At 33.7% G+C, this 15,386-nt stretch overlaps 1 protein-coding gene across 1 annotated transcript in view; it reads right to left on the bottom strand.

Moving 5' to 3' along the window:
- The window catches only part of BBS9 (Bardet-Biedl syndrome 9), a gene marked incomplete at its 3' end in the record, with an annotated part of 127,060 nt that overhangs the window by 51,184 nt on the left and 60,490 nt on the right, over positions 1 to 15,386 (bottom strand). Inside the window, exons 14-18 of the mRNA XM_009998099.1 lie at positions 14,782 to 14,796; positions 11,576 to 11,716; positions 9,397 to 9,492; positions 4,560 to 4,732; positions 2,288 to 2,440 (exon numbers count right to left, since the gene is read on the bottom strand). Coding sequence (XP_009996401.1) covers positions 2,288 to 2,440; positions 4,560 to 4,732; positions 9,397 to 9,492; positions 11,576 to 11,716; positions 14,782 to 14,796 — 578 coding nt within the window. The remainder of the gene's footprint in view (positions 1 to 2,287; positions 2,441 to 4,559; positions 4,733 to 9,396; positions 9,493 to 11,575; positions 11,717 to 14,781; positions 14,797 to 15,386) is intronic.

Raw genomic sequence — 15,386 nt, 5'->3', positions numbered from 1 at the left:
GTTTGGAATGCACTATGAAACTAAAACATGTACATTTCCCTACTGACTGCGAAACCCAACAAAAAGTAACAAAACCTTTCTTTGTACATAATTACTTTGAAGAAAAATGAGAGGATAAAACAAAGGAAATTTTTGTTTTCTCATAGTAAAAATATTTAACGGATAGTGAGGAGATAAGGTTCTCAGACAATGATAAGAGAAAAAAAAATCAATTCCTTTTCTAAAAGCTGGAGTCTTTTATTATGGGATTTATCAAGTCTTTCTCATTACAAAAACCCCTAAAGCCTCTACATCACCTATTTTGAGTTCAATCCACATTTCACTGAAACAAATAAGAGTCATTCCACTTAAGAGTCTATTGAGTATGGATCATAATTCTTCACTGAATGCATTCTGCATTAGGAAAACTACAAAACACAACCATGGTGCTCAAAACATACAACTTTTCAAAAGAAAAAAAAGGCAACTTGTTTGAAAAATTCTTCTGAAAGGCAATATTCTTAAGTAATACAATTTAATTAAATTCCAATGTTAAAAAAGCGACATGCTTGAATTTTGAGAGAGACTTCAAACTGTTCATATTTATCCAGCCTCATTATTTCTTTACTGAAAACACATGTACCATATTTTGAATACTTCAACCATTTGCATTAAATATAATTGTTCAAATAAAGACAGAAGATGATACTGAATTAAAGAAAATAAGGTCTTTTCTAATACATGGAATGCATCAAACAATTTCATTTCACCCACATAGCTAAGAGACAATATTAAAATCTACCACAGCTCTCACTTTCAAAACAACTTATGCAGCAGTTGAGTTTTGATGGTAATTGCTATTTTACCTCACTTTTGTTCATACTAACAATAATATAATTTGTTTGTTGGAAGGGCATTAAAACAAACAAAACGACATAGGCAATCTATTAAGAAAAATATGAGCTTGCTAAAACAGTTTTAACAAACGTGGAAAAATGTAAGCAGTTGTTCTCTGGAAAGAAACCTCTTTCTTCATTCTCCTTTCAACTACAGCAATTCTAATTAAAAAATCTCACAACAGTAATTGTTAAGAAAAGCACTCATCTGATTTTGGTTTCAAGTTCTTCATAAAATAAGCCCCTGCAATATGTATCTACTTCAAGTACCTGATTTTTGTCATATTCTCATAACCCATCTCTCAATTCAGCTGCGTAAGAAAATGGTGAAGCACATCCGAGTTGCTTTGAAGCTTAAACGCAACAGTTCTACATAGCAAAAGCAGACTCAGGAGTCTCATTTCTGTTTATCTTTAGGGCTTATTTAGTCATGCCATTTCAAAGTGTTAAAGAATCACCCATCTATCACAACAATACCTAGTATTTCTTAAAGCAACCAGAAAAGCCCCACTTGCAAATGTAAACCATCTTATAGTTAACTTCTTCATAGTAAAGACTGAAATAAAGGCAAATCTGACTCATGTCTAATCATACACAGAAAGGTAGTTTTCTCCAATTTAGAGAAATGTTTTCTTACAGCAAACAGAAAGGAAAAACATGTTTCCTCAATACCTTTGTTTTTTAATTGTTGTGATACACAACATCATATAAAGGTAAATGTTTTCCAGAAAGGAATCTAATTGTGACTTGGCGTCTTTAATAAGGCATGTTAGAAAAACAAAATCAGATCCTCCAACAGAAAAGCACAAAAGACATAAAGTAACTTCCTAGCAAAGGGCTCATCATGAAACAGGAGTTATTCTAAAGAACTGCAGGGCTGAGGCAGGAAAAAGAAAAATTGTTTTATACCTCGTGTACTTCCAGTATGGGGCTGGTTTAGAAACAATTTTTTTTCAAACATTGTTCTTCTGCAGCTATCACATTCTGAAATGATTAGAACATAAAATCCCCATAAGGAAGGACATGGTCAGCCTCACACAATTTTGTTGTGAATATTAGACCAACCAAACCATTCCACCAGTTTACAGTGTACCATAAAATATTTACACAAGCTATGAACTATAAAATATTTTCACATGAACTATAAAATATTTATACTATCAACATCAGTTAGGAAAGAATGATGTGCTGTCAAGCTGGTGTGACCCAAGAGTAAAAATTTTGTGGTTGCAGATTAAATAAAACTATTGCAAATCATCTGGAAACTTGCAGGGAATATTAGGTTAAACAAATTACTGCTTCCTGGTCTCTTGGATGGTTAATGTAACCAGGAAAGCATAGCTTATATGTTTTAAGCTAAGTTTTACCAACAACATAAAGAAAGGTTAGGCTCATTATCAAATTGTACTGACCTCTCTGAATGTTCCTTCTAACAAGGTGTCCAGATGTTGAAGAGGAGCAGGAGTTTTGTCTTTGAATCGTGTCAGCAATCGCCGCTCAATAGCTCGAAACTGCACAGCCCTTTCAGACAACAGCTCCTGAAACTTTTCAGCATTCAAACGTAACTGCAATTTAAGGGTTTTCCAGAATTCAGGTTAAAGTTCATATACATGCATGCACATTCCAAATGAAATGAGAGAACAAAACGAGAACAACGAAATGAGAAAACTTTTGGGAGACTATTACTCCAATATGATAATGTTATTTACACCAGTTTCAGATTTTACGCTCCCCTTGAAGCTTATGAACATTTTCAGTGATTTGCCTCTGAAATAAAAATTAATTTTTCAGTCACAATAATCAATGAAAATGCATAAATTTGTTATCAAGAATCCTAATAACAAGAGGGAAATTTCACCACCAAAATCTCAAGGCTCTCTTGGTTTGATGTACTATTTATGATGCATATATAAATTGTATTTGAATTGATATTCATTGCAGTAGAAAGTAAATGGTTATTCCCATAAATGTGAAAAAACGTACTAAATTCTGCACTGTATGAATTACTGTCTTTTCTGAAGTGAGATGCTTTTTCCTTTTGTATATATTGATCACATATAAAAAGTTTCTTGAAGTGTTTACAAAACTGAACATTGCACAAATGCCGAGATAATACGTAATCATATTTTATCTTTTTAACACCTTACCTTTTTCCAGTCCACACCTTAACACAAAGAAAACAAAATAAAGGTGAGTCTTTAAAAAATCTGGGACTCTTCTGTACAGCTGGCATGTTGTGAGCAGCATAAGTTATCACAAGAAACATTAAGACATGCAGCTTTCCACATGTGAGCATTATGACATACCTCCATTTTAAAGTGCTCCAAATGGAGCAGAAAAATTAAGTTTCCTAAATTTAGAAAACAGATGATATCTAAATATAAGCAAACATACTATTATGTCAGCACATGATTATGAAGGACAGTTCATGGAAGCTGAGACAAAGAAACACTATACAGCTTTTCTAGAAGTAGGAGAAAAAAAGGGATGCCTCAGGTAATATTTTCACAAGCCTGCCAAAAAAGTGTGCTGAAACTGAGATGGGAGCATTAGAATCCCTTTGCTAGATCATTTGGTACTTTTTAGTCCAAAATTATTTTAAAATTTCAGAAACTTCAGAACAGCCAGCTGCATCATAATTACATCCTAACTTAGCATTCCACCAACCACAGCTCTATTTCCAAGCTGTATTTCAACTTGTTACACAATCTAATGAAGCCTATGTTTAAGGTATTTCTACAATACCAGTCACAAAAAAAAAAACAAAACAACCTTTAAGAATTTCAAGTAAGGTGAAAGACTAACAGAATAATAACTACTCGTGAGCTTGAGAGATAGACCAGGATCCAGGCTGCGTCCTTGAAAAATCCCAGAGAATCCAAACTACAACTTTCATCTTTCTGTGGGGTGATGGCCCCATCTCACAGAAAATCTGGCAACATGAAGAAACATCCAATAGTGTTTCTCACTCTTCTCTGCATACGTTACTACTTTTGCCATCACATGAGTGCGACAGACATTTTAAAATAGCTATTACATTTTACTGGAAAGGAGTGCAGGTGTTTCATTTTACTAGCTATTCTGCAAGCTAACTGGACTACAGGAGATTTTTCATTGTCATCTGCATGGCCAAACAGGAAAGGTAATTACATTTTACTTATTATCTGGTCTGGTTACTAAACCTCCTTGAGCCTCCAATGCTAATTCTACAAGTGCAGTCAGGTGCTTTTTTTAAATCTGAAGGGATTTTTTTAAACACAATTACAAGGATGATTCAAAAAAACTCTCACAGCTTCATTATTGCAGAAGAGTAAAATAGCTTAAAATAAGGACAAGTTTTAAGAACAATTTTACAAATAACACTACCTTAGTGAATGAAGAACCCATGGCTTCTATACAGGCAGTGAGCAGATAAGCAAATACCAGTACCATAATTTGTATTACTTGCAGACTTCACACTAGCTAATTGCTTTCTGCTAATCATAAGGACTGTTTCAGAGGCAAGGTATATTCCATAAGATAAAACTAAATGAGGACATTTTTTCCAGTACTTAGATCCAATTTTCTATTTTCTGAAAGCCTAAAGCCTGTGATAGCTATAGTTATAAACTTATTCATCATATTACAATACAAATAATTTTTAAATTAGCAGAACATGAATGAGTCACATTTTATGTAACATACCTCAAAGTGTCGATCAATTAGTTCAAAATATTCCTGCAGGGGAATGGAACCAGAAAAGGTACATGCAAAATCTTTGCACTTTTGCTTCTTGAAATGTTCTTCAAGTCGAAGCGTGAGCTCTTTTGTTATCAGCCAAAGGTCTTCTAACTGATCACTCTGGATTCTGTATCGTTCTTTGAAAACAAGAGCAAATATAAGACTAACACACATTCAAGTCACATACATACATACACTATACCACATAGCTAATACAAATTTAACTTGCTAACTGTATCCAAAGTTCATCTGAGATTTGCAGAAAAGATGCTTGTTCACAAGTACTGAAGAAATACTTGTCTTTTATTGATGTCAGTCCTAAACACTCTCTTCTAATCCTAATTTTAACAGACAATTTTGTGGCACAAAATGCAAGTGTTTATTGTTTCAGGACTACTTCCCTTCAGAGTATAGGCCTGTTCATAAAGAAAAAAGAGCTATGAACAACTACTATATAGAAGGAAACAAGAGAAGTACTGGATGATATGAAGGTTGTTTGCAATTCTCTGCCACAACACAACCTTAGTGAGCTTTCCTAAGGGTTGGAGGCAGAATCAGGCTTAATTCACTTTGGATCATGGCAGAAGCACAGCATCCCAAACATCTGATGACAGTGGTAGCAAACCAATGCCAATCCACCTAAAATCTTGAATATCTTTTGGAAATGGCTACTGAGATTTTAAATAATACACTCAATATAATTTATATGACATCTCCACTTTCTAGACTATCTCCTAGTAGGGAAAACATTACTCTAACTAGACATAGAAAACAAAAGAGTTTTGATAGTGCTATGCTTTACTCTAGATACAGCTAATATTAGTAAGAAAGTTGTTTTTACCCATCTACACACTATGGCTTTGTAAAAATGGCTCAGTGTAGAGATGTAATTGTTAATATAAACTGAAGTGAAAAACTAAATCCTTTGGTTGCCTGTCCCAGAAAATGAATTTAATTTAGCATGTTTTAGTGAATTTCAAGCTATCAGCCCAATGGAATGAGATTCTATTTCTGTTGTCTCTAGTCCACATTTGTATAATCCCCTCTTTTGTGTTCAGGAAATCAGAATTAACTGAATGCTAAGAGAAAAACATTGGGGAAAATCACAGCAGCTTTTTTTTTTTTTTCCTGAATAAAGGCTTGCAAGCAACAATTCCTTTTTCTTTTCATTAGTTATCTACCAATGTCATATCCAAAGGGGTAGATAGCATCTACCTTATCCAAAGAAAGAGACAGAAATGCAGCTATGAGGAAAGAATTGTTGGGGTTAGATACAAAATAGGGGTTTTTTCACCCTTGTTAATAAGGGTCATAATAAATCAAATTAACCAGAATTCTTTAGAACTTGAGTGTACTTATTTAAAATTTTCTCAACATCAGTAACTCAAGATTGTTTGACATTACCACTGGCATCTTTCCCAGGATACGTATTTCACTGAATAAAGAATGACAAATTCTGTTTACAATGTAACAGGAAAGAAGCAAGTTTTATTTAAAAACATGCCTGTTAAAGAAAAGAACACCATCTGCTAAAGATAACATTCAACCTAATATCCATTTTTTAAACACTCACAATGTAATGGTTGGACTTTGTTGGATATATCATCATACTTTGCCTTAAGTGATTTTTTGCTTGAGGGAAATTAGCTCAGATGTTTTCAGGCCAAATCAACAGTCATTCTATTTATAATTGACATATCTAATATATTAATGGTTTTAAATGGAGAAAACTAATTTCCTCAAAAATGCATATTTAGTTTCCATACATTTTTGGTCAATACAAACACAATCTAATTCTACCATGGCCTGACTAGAGAGCATTGTAGTCATTTGCTTTACATGGTCTTCCAGCTCTCAAAAAAGAAATTAGATTTAGAAACGACATGAATCTGAGAATCTTTAGTTGTACTAAACACATCCTTTAAACAGAAACACAATGAAAAAATCAAACTGCCGCACATCATGATTTTGTAATAGTTAACCCATTTGTGCTTTTTTTGTTAAAACAAGCTCTGCTAAAGAAAGTTACAATAGCTATTCAGAAAATTCTGTAACGAAAGCTCAGCTGAGGAGCATCAACCGGTTACATGAGTTACAAAGCCTTTTCACACTAGAACACGTTGTCCAACTAGCACGAAGAGCATTAAGAATGGTTGTCCTGCAAGTAGGATAGCCAAAGGAAAACTAGAAGATTCAGTGAATTTCTCAGCTTGGAAGGCCACACCAGCAGAAAAAAACCAAAACAAACAAAAACCAAAAACCCCCAAAAAGTCAATTATCATTCAAAACCTCTTTATGCTTTGTTTAAAAGACAGCTTTAAAATATCCAGCAAAAAACCTTAAAATCTTAACCTACACAGAGTGAGCTTCTTTTTAATATGTATTAACTGTCAAAATTAAGTTCAGGCTAGGCTTCTTTGCAGTAGTCTTCTTGACAGGCTGAAGTAGCACCTTCAATTACTGTTCAAAATGGATTAGCTAATGCAATTAAAAACAAGTGTGACAACAGATATCAGTCATGCTAACAGCTTCAACAGTGAAACCCAACTGAACTTTTCATTCCTACATGCCATTCTCCCCATTCAAAAGTTAAGGTCCATTTGATAAGGCATAGGAAAAAAGACTCTTCTTCTAAAGTCCAAGACTAACTTCTTTCATGGAAAAACAGCAATAAGGATTCTTCTGTCTCAATTAATTATTTTTTTACATTTTTTCTGAAAAACTATTACTTCTAGCCATTATCTAAACATACGACTTGCTTTTTGAAGAACATTTCCACAACGATAATGTTGTGTAAGCACTTTTACAAAAGTACAAACTGTATTAAACTACGTAGCAGAATAAGGCCCTCCCAAATAACACCATTTCACCTGCATTCATTAGTTTCATAGGAGCTTTGTCCACTTAAGCACAATCATTTTAATAGATTTAAATTCCACCAAGCAATGCTTTTGCATTATGGCTAGTTTCTTCTCATAAAAATATTCTGAACCATACCAGACACCTTTTACAATTTTTAAAAAAAGTTTTATTTAAGTAACATTTAAAATAAGCAAACTCCCCAAAAAATTCTGTAACCAACCCAATCCAACACATAAAGTGGATGGTGGCAACAGGCTGATAACATGGAAGGTGGTATCAAACAACTCATTTGTTTTCTAGAGTAAGGATTCCCAGACACAAGAAATGAACAGCCACACTGAAAGAGATATTTTGTATCTCCTTTGTAAAGTGAACTTCACAAGCAAAGCAGTGTGGGAAAGTTTATAGTAAGCCTGCAAGCCTCATTCCTAACTAGTGAATAAACAAACCTGAGAGGAAAAGCCTGACTGTTTGCAGAGGGGGAGTTAAAAGTTATGGCTTCACTAGAAGCTAAATACATATCACTGCAGAAGACACAAATTTTGTCCCTTACACAGCATCAGATTTAGCAACTATGCAAAACAGCATCCAAATGAAAGATTTAAATTGTAATCCAGAAAAAAGTTATTTATAAATCCTTTAAATTATTTTGTTTTTAGAAACTATCATTGCATGTCTAGCTAGTTTAAACTGTTTAAGATCTACTATTTAAACAAATATTAAAAACAAACTAACGATAAAACAGCATGCAAATAATGCATGCAAAAACCAATACAAATGGATTTCAACACTAGAAATGTAAAGAGATTCTTGGTACAATCAAAGTTACTCTCCAGATGGTTTCTGTTTTTAACACATTTGATTACATTTTAAAAGGTATTAAATATTATCTCATAGCTCAGAGCTGATGCCACTAATATTTATATAACCCAACATGAATACTGATTTTTGAAAACAGTGAGGCAGATTATTTTTGTGTAGGAAGAATTCCACATCAACAAACCAGATTCTGATTCCCCACTGAAAAGAGTTTTCAGAAGGCATTCACACAAGTGTGCCATGTGAACTCCCTGCAATGTGCAATAGGTACTTTAGCTTTTCCATTTCTTTAGTCTGCTATGTTAAATGAAGACTTTGTGCTCTGCTGGCACTGAAAATGCAAAACACAATTGAACTGACTTGGTTCCAACACACTTGCCAAGAATGAGTGTAGCAAGCTGAGCAGTTGTACAGGGCAAGATCATACACTTTCCAAAGTGAAGAGACCAAACATTTTTTAAAGAGCACAGACACACAGGTGGTTGGAATATGACTACTTAATTCACAAACTGCCATATACATGAGACACTGGACCAGGTTATAGCATATATATTCACATACATTCTGTAAACGTAACAGAAAGGATATTGAATCCATAATCTTATCTTCCAAAGATATACAGGCATCTGATGATAGAGACAAGCATTTAGTTAGATGTAGAGATGCAAATAAGTAGGGTCTGATGCCTAAAGTCAAGTGAAAGTGGAGAGTTAGAAACCTGCTTTTTAGTCCCTTTCAAAAATTCCAGTAGATAACTCCTTCCAAACACAAGTGTTGAAATACCTTTGAGGAAAAGAGGGTTTTTTCCATTCTTACAATGATGGTATTAATTCACAAATAAAAACACTGCTAAAAACTTGAAGAAAACCCAGTTCCTTCAGAGAATCGTCACTGTGATGTACTACATTTTGACTGATTTCTTGTTTTGCTATAACATTTTGTGCCTTCCCTAGTAACATAATTAGGTATTTGAGAGGGAATAAGAAACAGTCAGTTAACACTTTTAAACTTGTGTTAGTTCTCACACACTGATTATTATTCTTTTTATGATCCACATTCTCATCTTCTATATCTATTAACTGATTATTATCTATTTTGCATTAATACTAATAGCACTTACGCGATGTTTTTGAAGCAAGAAGAGTGGTTTTTGAACCAGTTAAAAACTGAAACCCCAGACTATTCACCTGGTCATTCTCAGATGGATCAACAAAGTCTGAAAGAGAAAGTTAAATAGCATTTTCTGAAATTGGACACTGGTTTTCAACAAACCTCAAGCCATAGCCAGGACCATATCAACCTTTGCACAGACTGTTCCCCTTCTGAGAGCTCAGAAGAACATTCGTATGAAGTTGGTGTACACTCCCTTCATTTACAGATGGAAGCTGAACCACACACTGTTGCTCTTCCCTAGTCTGGCAACAAAAAGTAGATTTTTCATACCCATACCATCTAAAAAGAATTGTGATTAGTGTTCAGCCCAATAACTTGATGCAAAGTCCCCCTTCATTCAGATATTTATGCAGAACTTATGCAGATATCATGAAAACTTTTAAGAACACTCTTTTCAGCTTTCAGTACAGAGCGTAACAATCACCTAGCTTGCTAAAACTAGCTACTCTTCACAGTCCACATGTGCCCACCTTTTTTTTCCTTGGATCACACCAGGTTAAAAGGCTCAATTTTAGAGTACCATATTCTAAAAAAATACTCCATATCACCCATGGTCCCAACCTTTCCCTAGAAATAAGGCAAAGCAGGGAGTAGAAGAGAGAATTTGTACTGACGACACCAAGAATCCAAAGCTCCTTCACAGACCACATCATAAACAGCATGCTTTGGAAATGAGACGAACTGAAATCACAAGATTTTAATAACTTCTTCTGGAGCACATTAGTACTATGTGTTATATTTTCAACAATGTGTGTCTAGGTAAAAATATAACACTGTACTTTGAAAGAATCTCTAAACAGAAATCCATAGTTCCATAAATTTATTATGTAGCCATAACAGAAGCCTATGACTAAAACTCCAAAAATGTAGACCTTAGAAAAAAAGCTTCTGTTTCAAGTATTACACAGTACACACATTAGAGAGAAAACATATCTTTACCCTCAAAGTGAAGGAAATCATGCCACCAAAGAATACAATCATGCCTACTCCAGTGCTTTCAGACAAATGTACTACATAGGCTTTTCAAAAATAGATGCAGCTCCACTTTAATAATACCACATTAAACTTGCTGTTCCATACAGCTCTCAAAACTGCTCCAGAACCATAGTCCTCTGAAGTTCAGAAACTTAATCACTGCCAGACTGAATTTACACACAATCAAACCCTGTCTACTCTTTTCTTCTTGTGCTAGTATGATCATCTACAATAACAATATAGCAAATAATATTCACTGAAGGCAACTGTATTCCCTTTTTTGTCTGTGTTTTATTAAGCAAAATAAGTCACTTTCTTTTAATTCTCTTCAAATCCCTAGGTAATACTCATAGCCTCTTTCTACAATCTTGAGTTTGAATTAATTTTTATTTAATACCAGCAACCAGAATTCAGCAAGCCAGTGTGGTAACATAATAGTTTCCTGTGTGGAAACATTTTGTCTAATGCATCCTCAATTCTTCTTTGTTTGCTTATGATTGCACCATATTGTACCACAGAGTATTACTGTGGTAACTTCTACCTCCTCTACCTCTTCCAAACTATGAGCACATAACTACAGCAGAAATTACTTCAAAACATTACGTTCTGCAGTACTCAATATAATTCTTCTTTTTCCAGTCCTAAATGGCACGTATTTCCTCCTTCATACTATTTCTTAGTATTCTCATAAATGTAAAATGCAGCTCAGGTTTGTACACTAGAAAATATCACTAAATATTGGTCTACTTTTTGATCCAAAGAGGCTAATTAAATTATTAAATAACAGCTCCAGATCGTTATATCATGAATTCCACACTCTTCACCAAAGCAACCTTGTATGCAACATATACCACTTTTGCTTTGCCCTGCTTATCTTTATCCCCATTACAACACTACTGATACAAGTTTATGTAAAAAGATTTTCTGTATACTTAAAAATGAGATCTGTATCATGCCCATCTGCAGTTTTACCAGAGATAGATATACTAGCCCAGGAGGATTATTATTGAAATGTTATGCCACCATTTATTTCAAAAGAAACTTTTTTAAACATTCTAACATTAGCCTTGTTAATTACCTCATTACTTCATATAGACAAAAATTCCTGTAGGACTTAACACATCTCCTTTTATAGACATTTAAAAACCTACCTGGAAAAATAGTGAGAAAACTGACGGGAGGTTTATTGGTATCAATAGTTAGCTTGTGGCTTGCTGCTTTTGAAGGCTGAGCTGGAAAGCAAATTAACCGCAAAGGCAGCCTGAAGTTACACTGTGCAACTTTTGGTATTCCTAAAATGAAAGGACACAGATTCATCTTTCATATCCATAGTCTGAATAGAAGCTTCTTCCAGACTACTCCATACTACTATTCTCAAAGATGTATAGGAAAATATTTTTAATGTGATTAAGGAATATGCTAAAATAAAAACCATGTAAAAATCTCAATTTCAGTTAAATTTTCAGAATGGTGCAAGAGAAAAGAGGAGGCTACAACATGAACATTTAGAAAACCTATTCATTAGAATATGTCAAAAATTTGCTCAAATATAAACATTGTTTAAAATTGCTGGCATGTCAGAAAATGCCCATTATGTTCTACCTGAAAGGTAAAAGTGCTAGTTGCTACAAAACATGGAATTCTTGCTCTTTTGGGCAGCTAAATTATGGGTTTTTTGATGAAGCAACTACCATGGATACCTTTATTTTGCCTGGCTACATGTATCACTATAGGCACCAAGATTCATCTTACCGAGAACAGTGTTGATGGCATTCATAGCAACATTTTAGAGACAATAAACTAAGTTACTATCATGGATCATATGGTGAGGGAAAAGTCATGAAACAGATATATAGCTACACCAGTCACGTAAGCTTAGCAGGTTAGTATAAAAATGAGTTCAACTGCTTAAGTTATCCAAGGAACTCTTTTTGATAACAATTGTGTTTGCTTGCTGCTTCACAGACCTCTTGCAATGAAAAATTATTTCTAAGATTCAACTCAGGAAAAATATATTACTATTCATCCCTCTGGTTATTAGTTTGTTAGCTCATTTGGCTGGCTGATAATGCCTCCAAGTTCTACAGCAGCCTGCAAAAAACAAAATAAATGTAAAACAAGAAGTATAAGATAGGTGCTCAAAACTAGGATATACCTGGGTTCTGAGAAAAAAATCCTGAAAAATACTTTACAATAATTCATGACCTTTCAAAATTAGTCATTCAACTGCTTCTTCACCATCTGATATGAATATTATAAACTTTGCTTGATGACAACACAAAAACATCTTACTATTGAACTAAGATATGAATATTAATTGGAAAAAAATGGCAACAAAACTACCCAAAAATATTCCAAAATATTTTTATAATTAAACCAAGATACTTTTCTTCTTGTTTCAAACTGGCTTCCCTAGTCTGCTCTCACTCTGCCTCATCATAAACATATTTTCCCTATTTCAAAGTTCAAATCAAAACTAAATTAAATACTATCTGGGTTTGGGAAGGGACTAAGGATATTTCTATTTCATTAGTCCAAAACATATATATAAGAAAACAAAAAATCTCCAACAAAATTTATCACTACAGTGAGAAACTCTTCCTGGGAAATACTTTCAGAATATTTCTGAATTTTAAAAAGAAAAAAAACAAAGCAATAGCAAAATGTGGGAGCCAAAACTTCCTCAATGTCTTGATATCTAACAATAAATCTGACTTTATCCAGAGTGGTGACACACTGCACAATATACAATGTAGTACTGTAATAAAGAACAAACGTGAAACGAGTTTCATATTGTCTTCTAATGTGAAACAACAAATTCTGTAACATCATCTCTTAAATTCTCACTAGAGGCATACTATGCACTTACCTGATAAAAGTAATAAAACAGTTATATGCACTATAGTTATTTCACTTACAATTTACTAATGTATTCATCTTAAATAGAGCTGAAACAAAGCACTGATGTACATGAAGAACAATCAAGTTCAGATCTCTAATTTAGGATGTTAAATATTCCGAGAATTTATGTTTTCTCTGGTATTGATGATCCTAGATTAGTGCCTCTCTCAGTAACCCAAATAAAGTCTGTCCCAGATCATTTTACAAAGTTCTGTACAGTTTACTGTGCTCCACAATATTCTCTTCAACATCAGGATTTAATTTTGAGTAGAAAATTTTTAAAATTAAATCCAAATCTTCATTTTTAGAATGTTAACCTTTCAAATTATAAACGTTCATTTTTATATAGCTTGTTTATACACCTACTGTATTTTTAAATACTTCTTAACATTACTTTGTGTGGCAGAAATCTGCCACACGGTGATAACTATTCTTGCCAAGAGTAGTAGTTTGAGACAGTTCAAGCATCTATTCCCTGCACCCAAGGTATCCTGAAACACCCCAAAAAAGAAAGGGAGTCATTAACACAGTTACTTTTTTACATCAATTAGGATGCTTTTATGGGCATAAATATTGAAAAACAGGACACAAATATACATACATCTATATGCATAACTTCTGTTTAGGAAAGCTGCAAAACTGAAAACAGCCTTTCATTTGATTTCTAAATCTATGACAAGCAACCTTTTTCATCTCTCCAAAGCACGAGGGAATTGTACTTACCATATATTTTTTAAGTTAATAAAATACCTCCCAACAGGGACTGCATCTTGCCAATACATTGCAAAACTGCCCTTCCTTATATTTAGTCCATCTATACATACACTAACTTTCCAGTCCTGTTTTAATTTTACCTTTTGCAAGTATCATCTCTACCACAATCACAGTAATGTTTTGTACTGCTGGTATTGTCAGTTAGAAAGGAGCCTTTTAGCCTTCAATAAGATGTTTCCAATAGGAACTGGAATTAAGAGATGTTAAGTGACATTCTCAGAGCTACTCAGCCCAAACAGCACAGCAATACCCACAAACGATTAATAGCTGTTTCAATTGCACCACAAAAAGCTGTAATTTAGCTGCCTAAAATCTTACTGAAACTTGAAAAAAGTAGCTTAATATATGATAAAGAGCATACAATTGCATTTTCCATTTCCAAATTCAATGCACAAGGCACTTAATACTTCACAAAACTCCTATGTTACATATTAGAAAGTGCAACATACTTCATCAACAAGTGTCTTTACTACATTCTATTTTCCCCATGGGTAACCAGCTTACTTTTAAGCCTCGTTTACTTTCAATTTTCTGAAATATTCACACCTTCCCAGCATCACACCACGGATAAGAACTCACGGAAGTAACAGGTAAAATAACAGCTCCATTTCAAATTTATTTTATTCAGCATATGCTGGCACTCATCATACTATTTAAACTTTGCATTTTTTCATTTACTCACCATCAGGATTGAGCTCTACCATATAACCAGCAAAGGGACAAAAAAGGAAACAAAAAAACAAAGAATACATAAGATGCTACTCAATTAAGAAAAAAGAAAACATAGTAACAAGTTTAAAATCATTTTAGCCACATTTGTTAAACAGACAACACTAGCCAAAAAACAGACATGCAACCACATTCAATCGTGCAATCTCTTCCAACTGAGTGACTCATTAACCTTCAGCTGTATGAATCCCACAGAGATATTCTGAGACTGATTTGGCTACAAATATGGATATCTTAAAAACTAAAAGAGGAAGAATTCTCTAAATGAAGTCAAAAGGCATTTAATTTTTGTTTACTAGTACATTACATTTAGGGACTTGATTGCCATGTACAATTAACATATCTGTATGTAATTTAATAAAATTATGCCCATTTGATAATTTAAATGAACATCCAAAAATTTAGTAAGATCTTAAGTATGCTCCTTTATTTTAAAGCTTTCCAAATTCTACCATCAAAGGTAAGTTTTTAACATTTCTTCTACAGTTTCCTAGTCTGTTTGATGGCATGTCTTCTGGAGACTTTTTACGAATTGCACATAAACAGTCAAACATACTT

The sequence above is a fragment of the Chaetura pelagica genome, unplaced genomic scaffold (genome assembly GCF_000747805.2).
Source record: "Chaetura pelagica isolate M959 unplaced genomic scaffold, ChaPel_1.0 scaffold485, whole genome shotgun sequence".
NCBI classification, from domain to species: domain Eukaryota; kingdom Metazoa; phylum Chordata; class Aves; order Apodiformes; family Apodidae; genus Chaetura; species Chaetura pelagica.
This window is presented reverse-complemented; position numbering and strand designations above follow the sequence as displayed.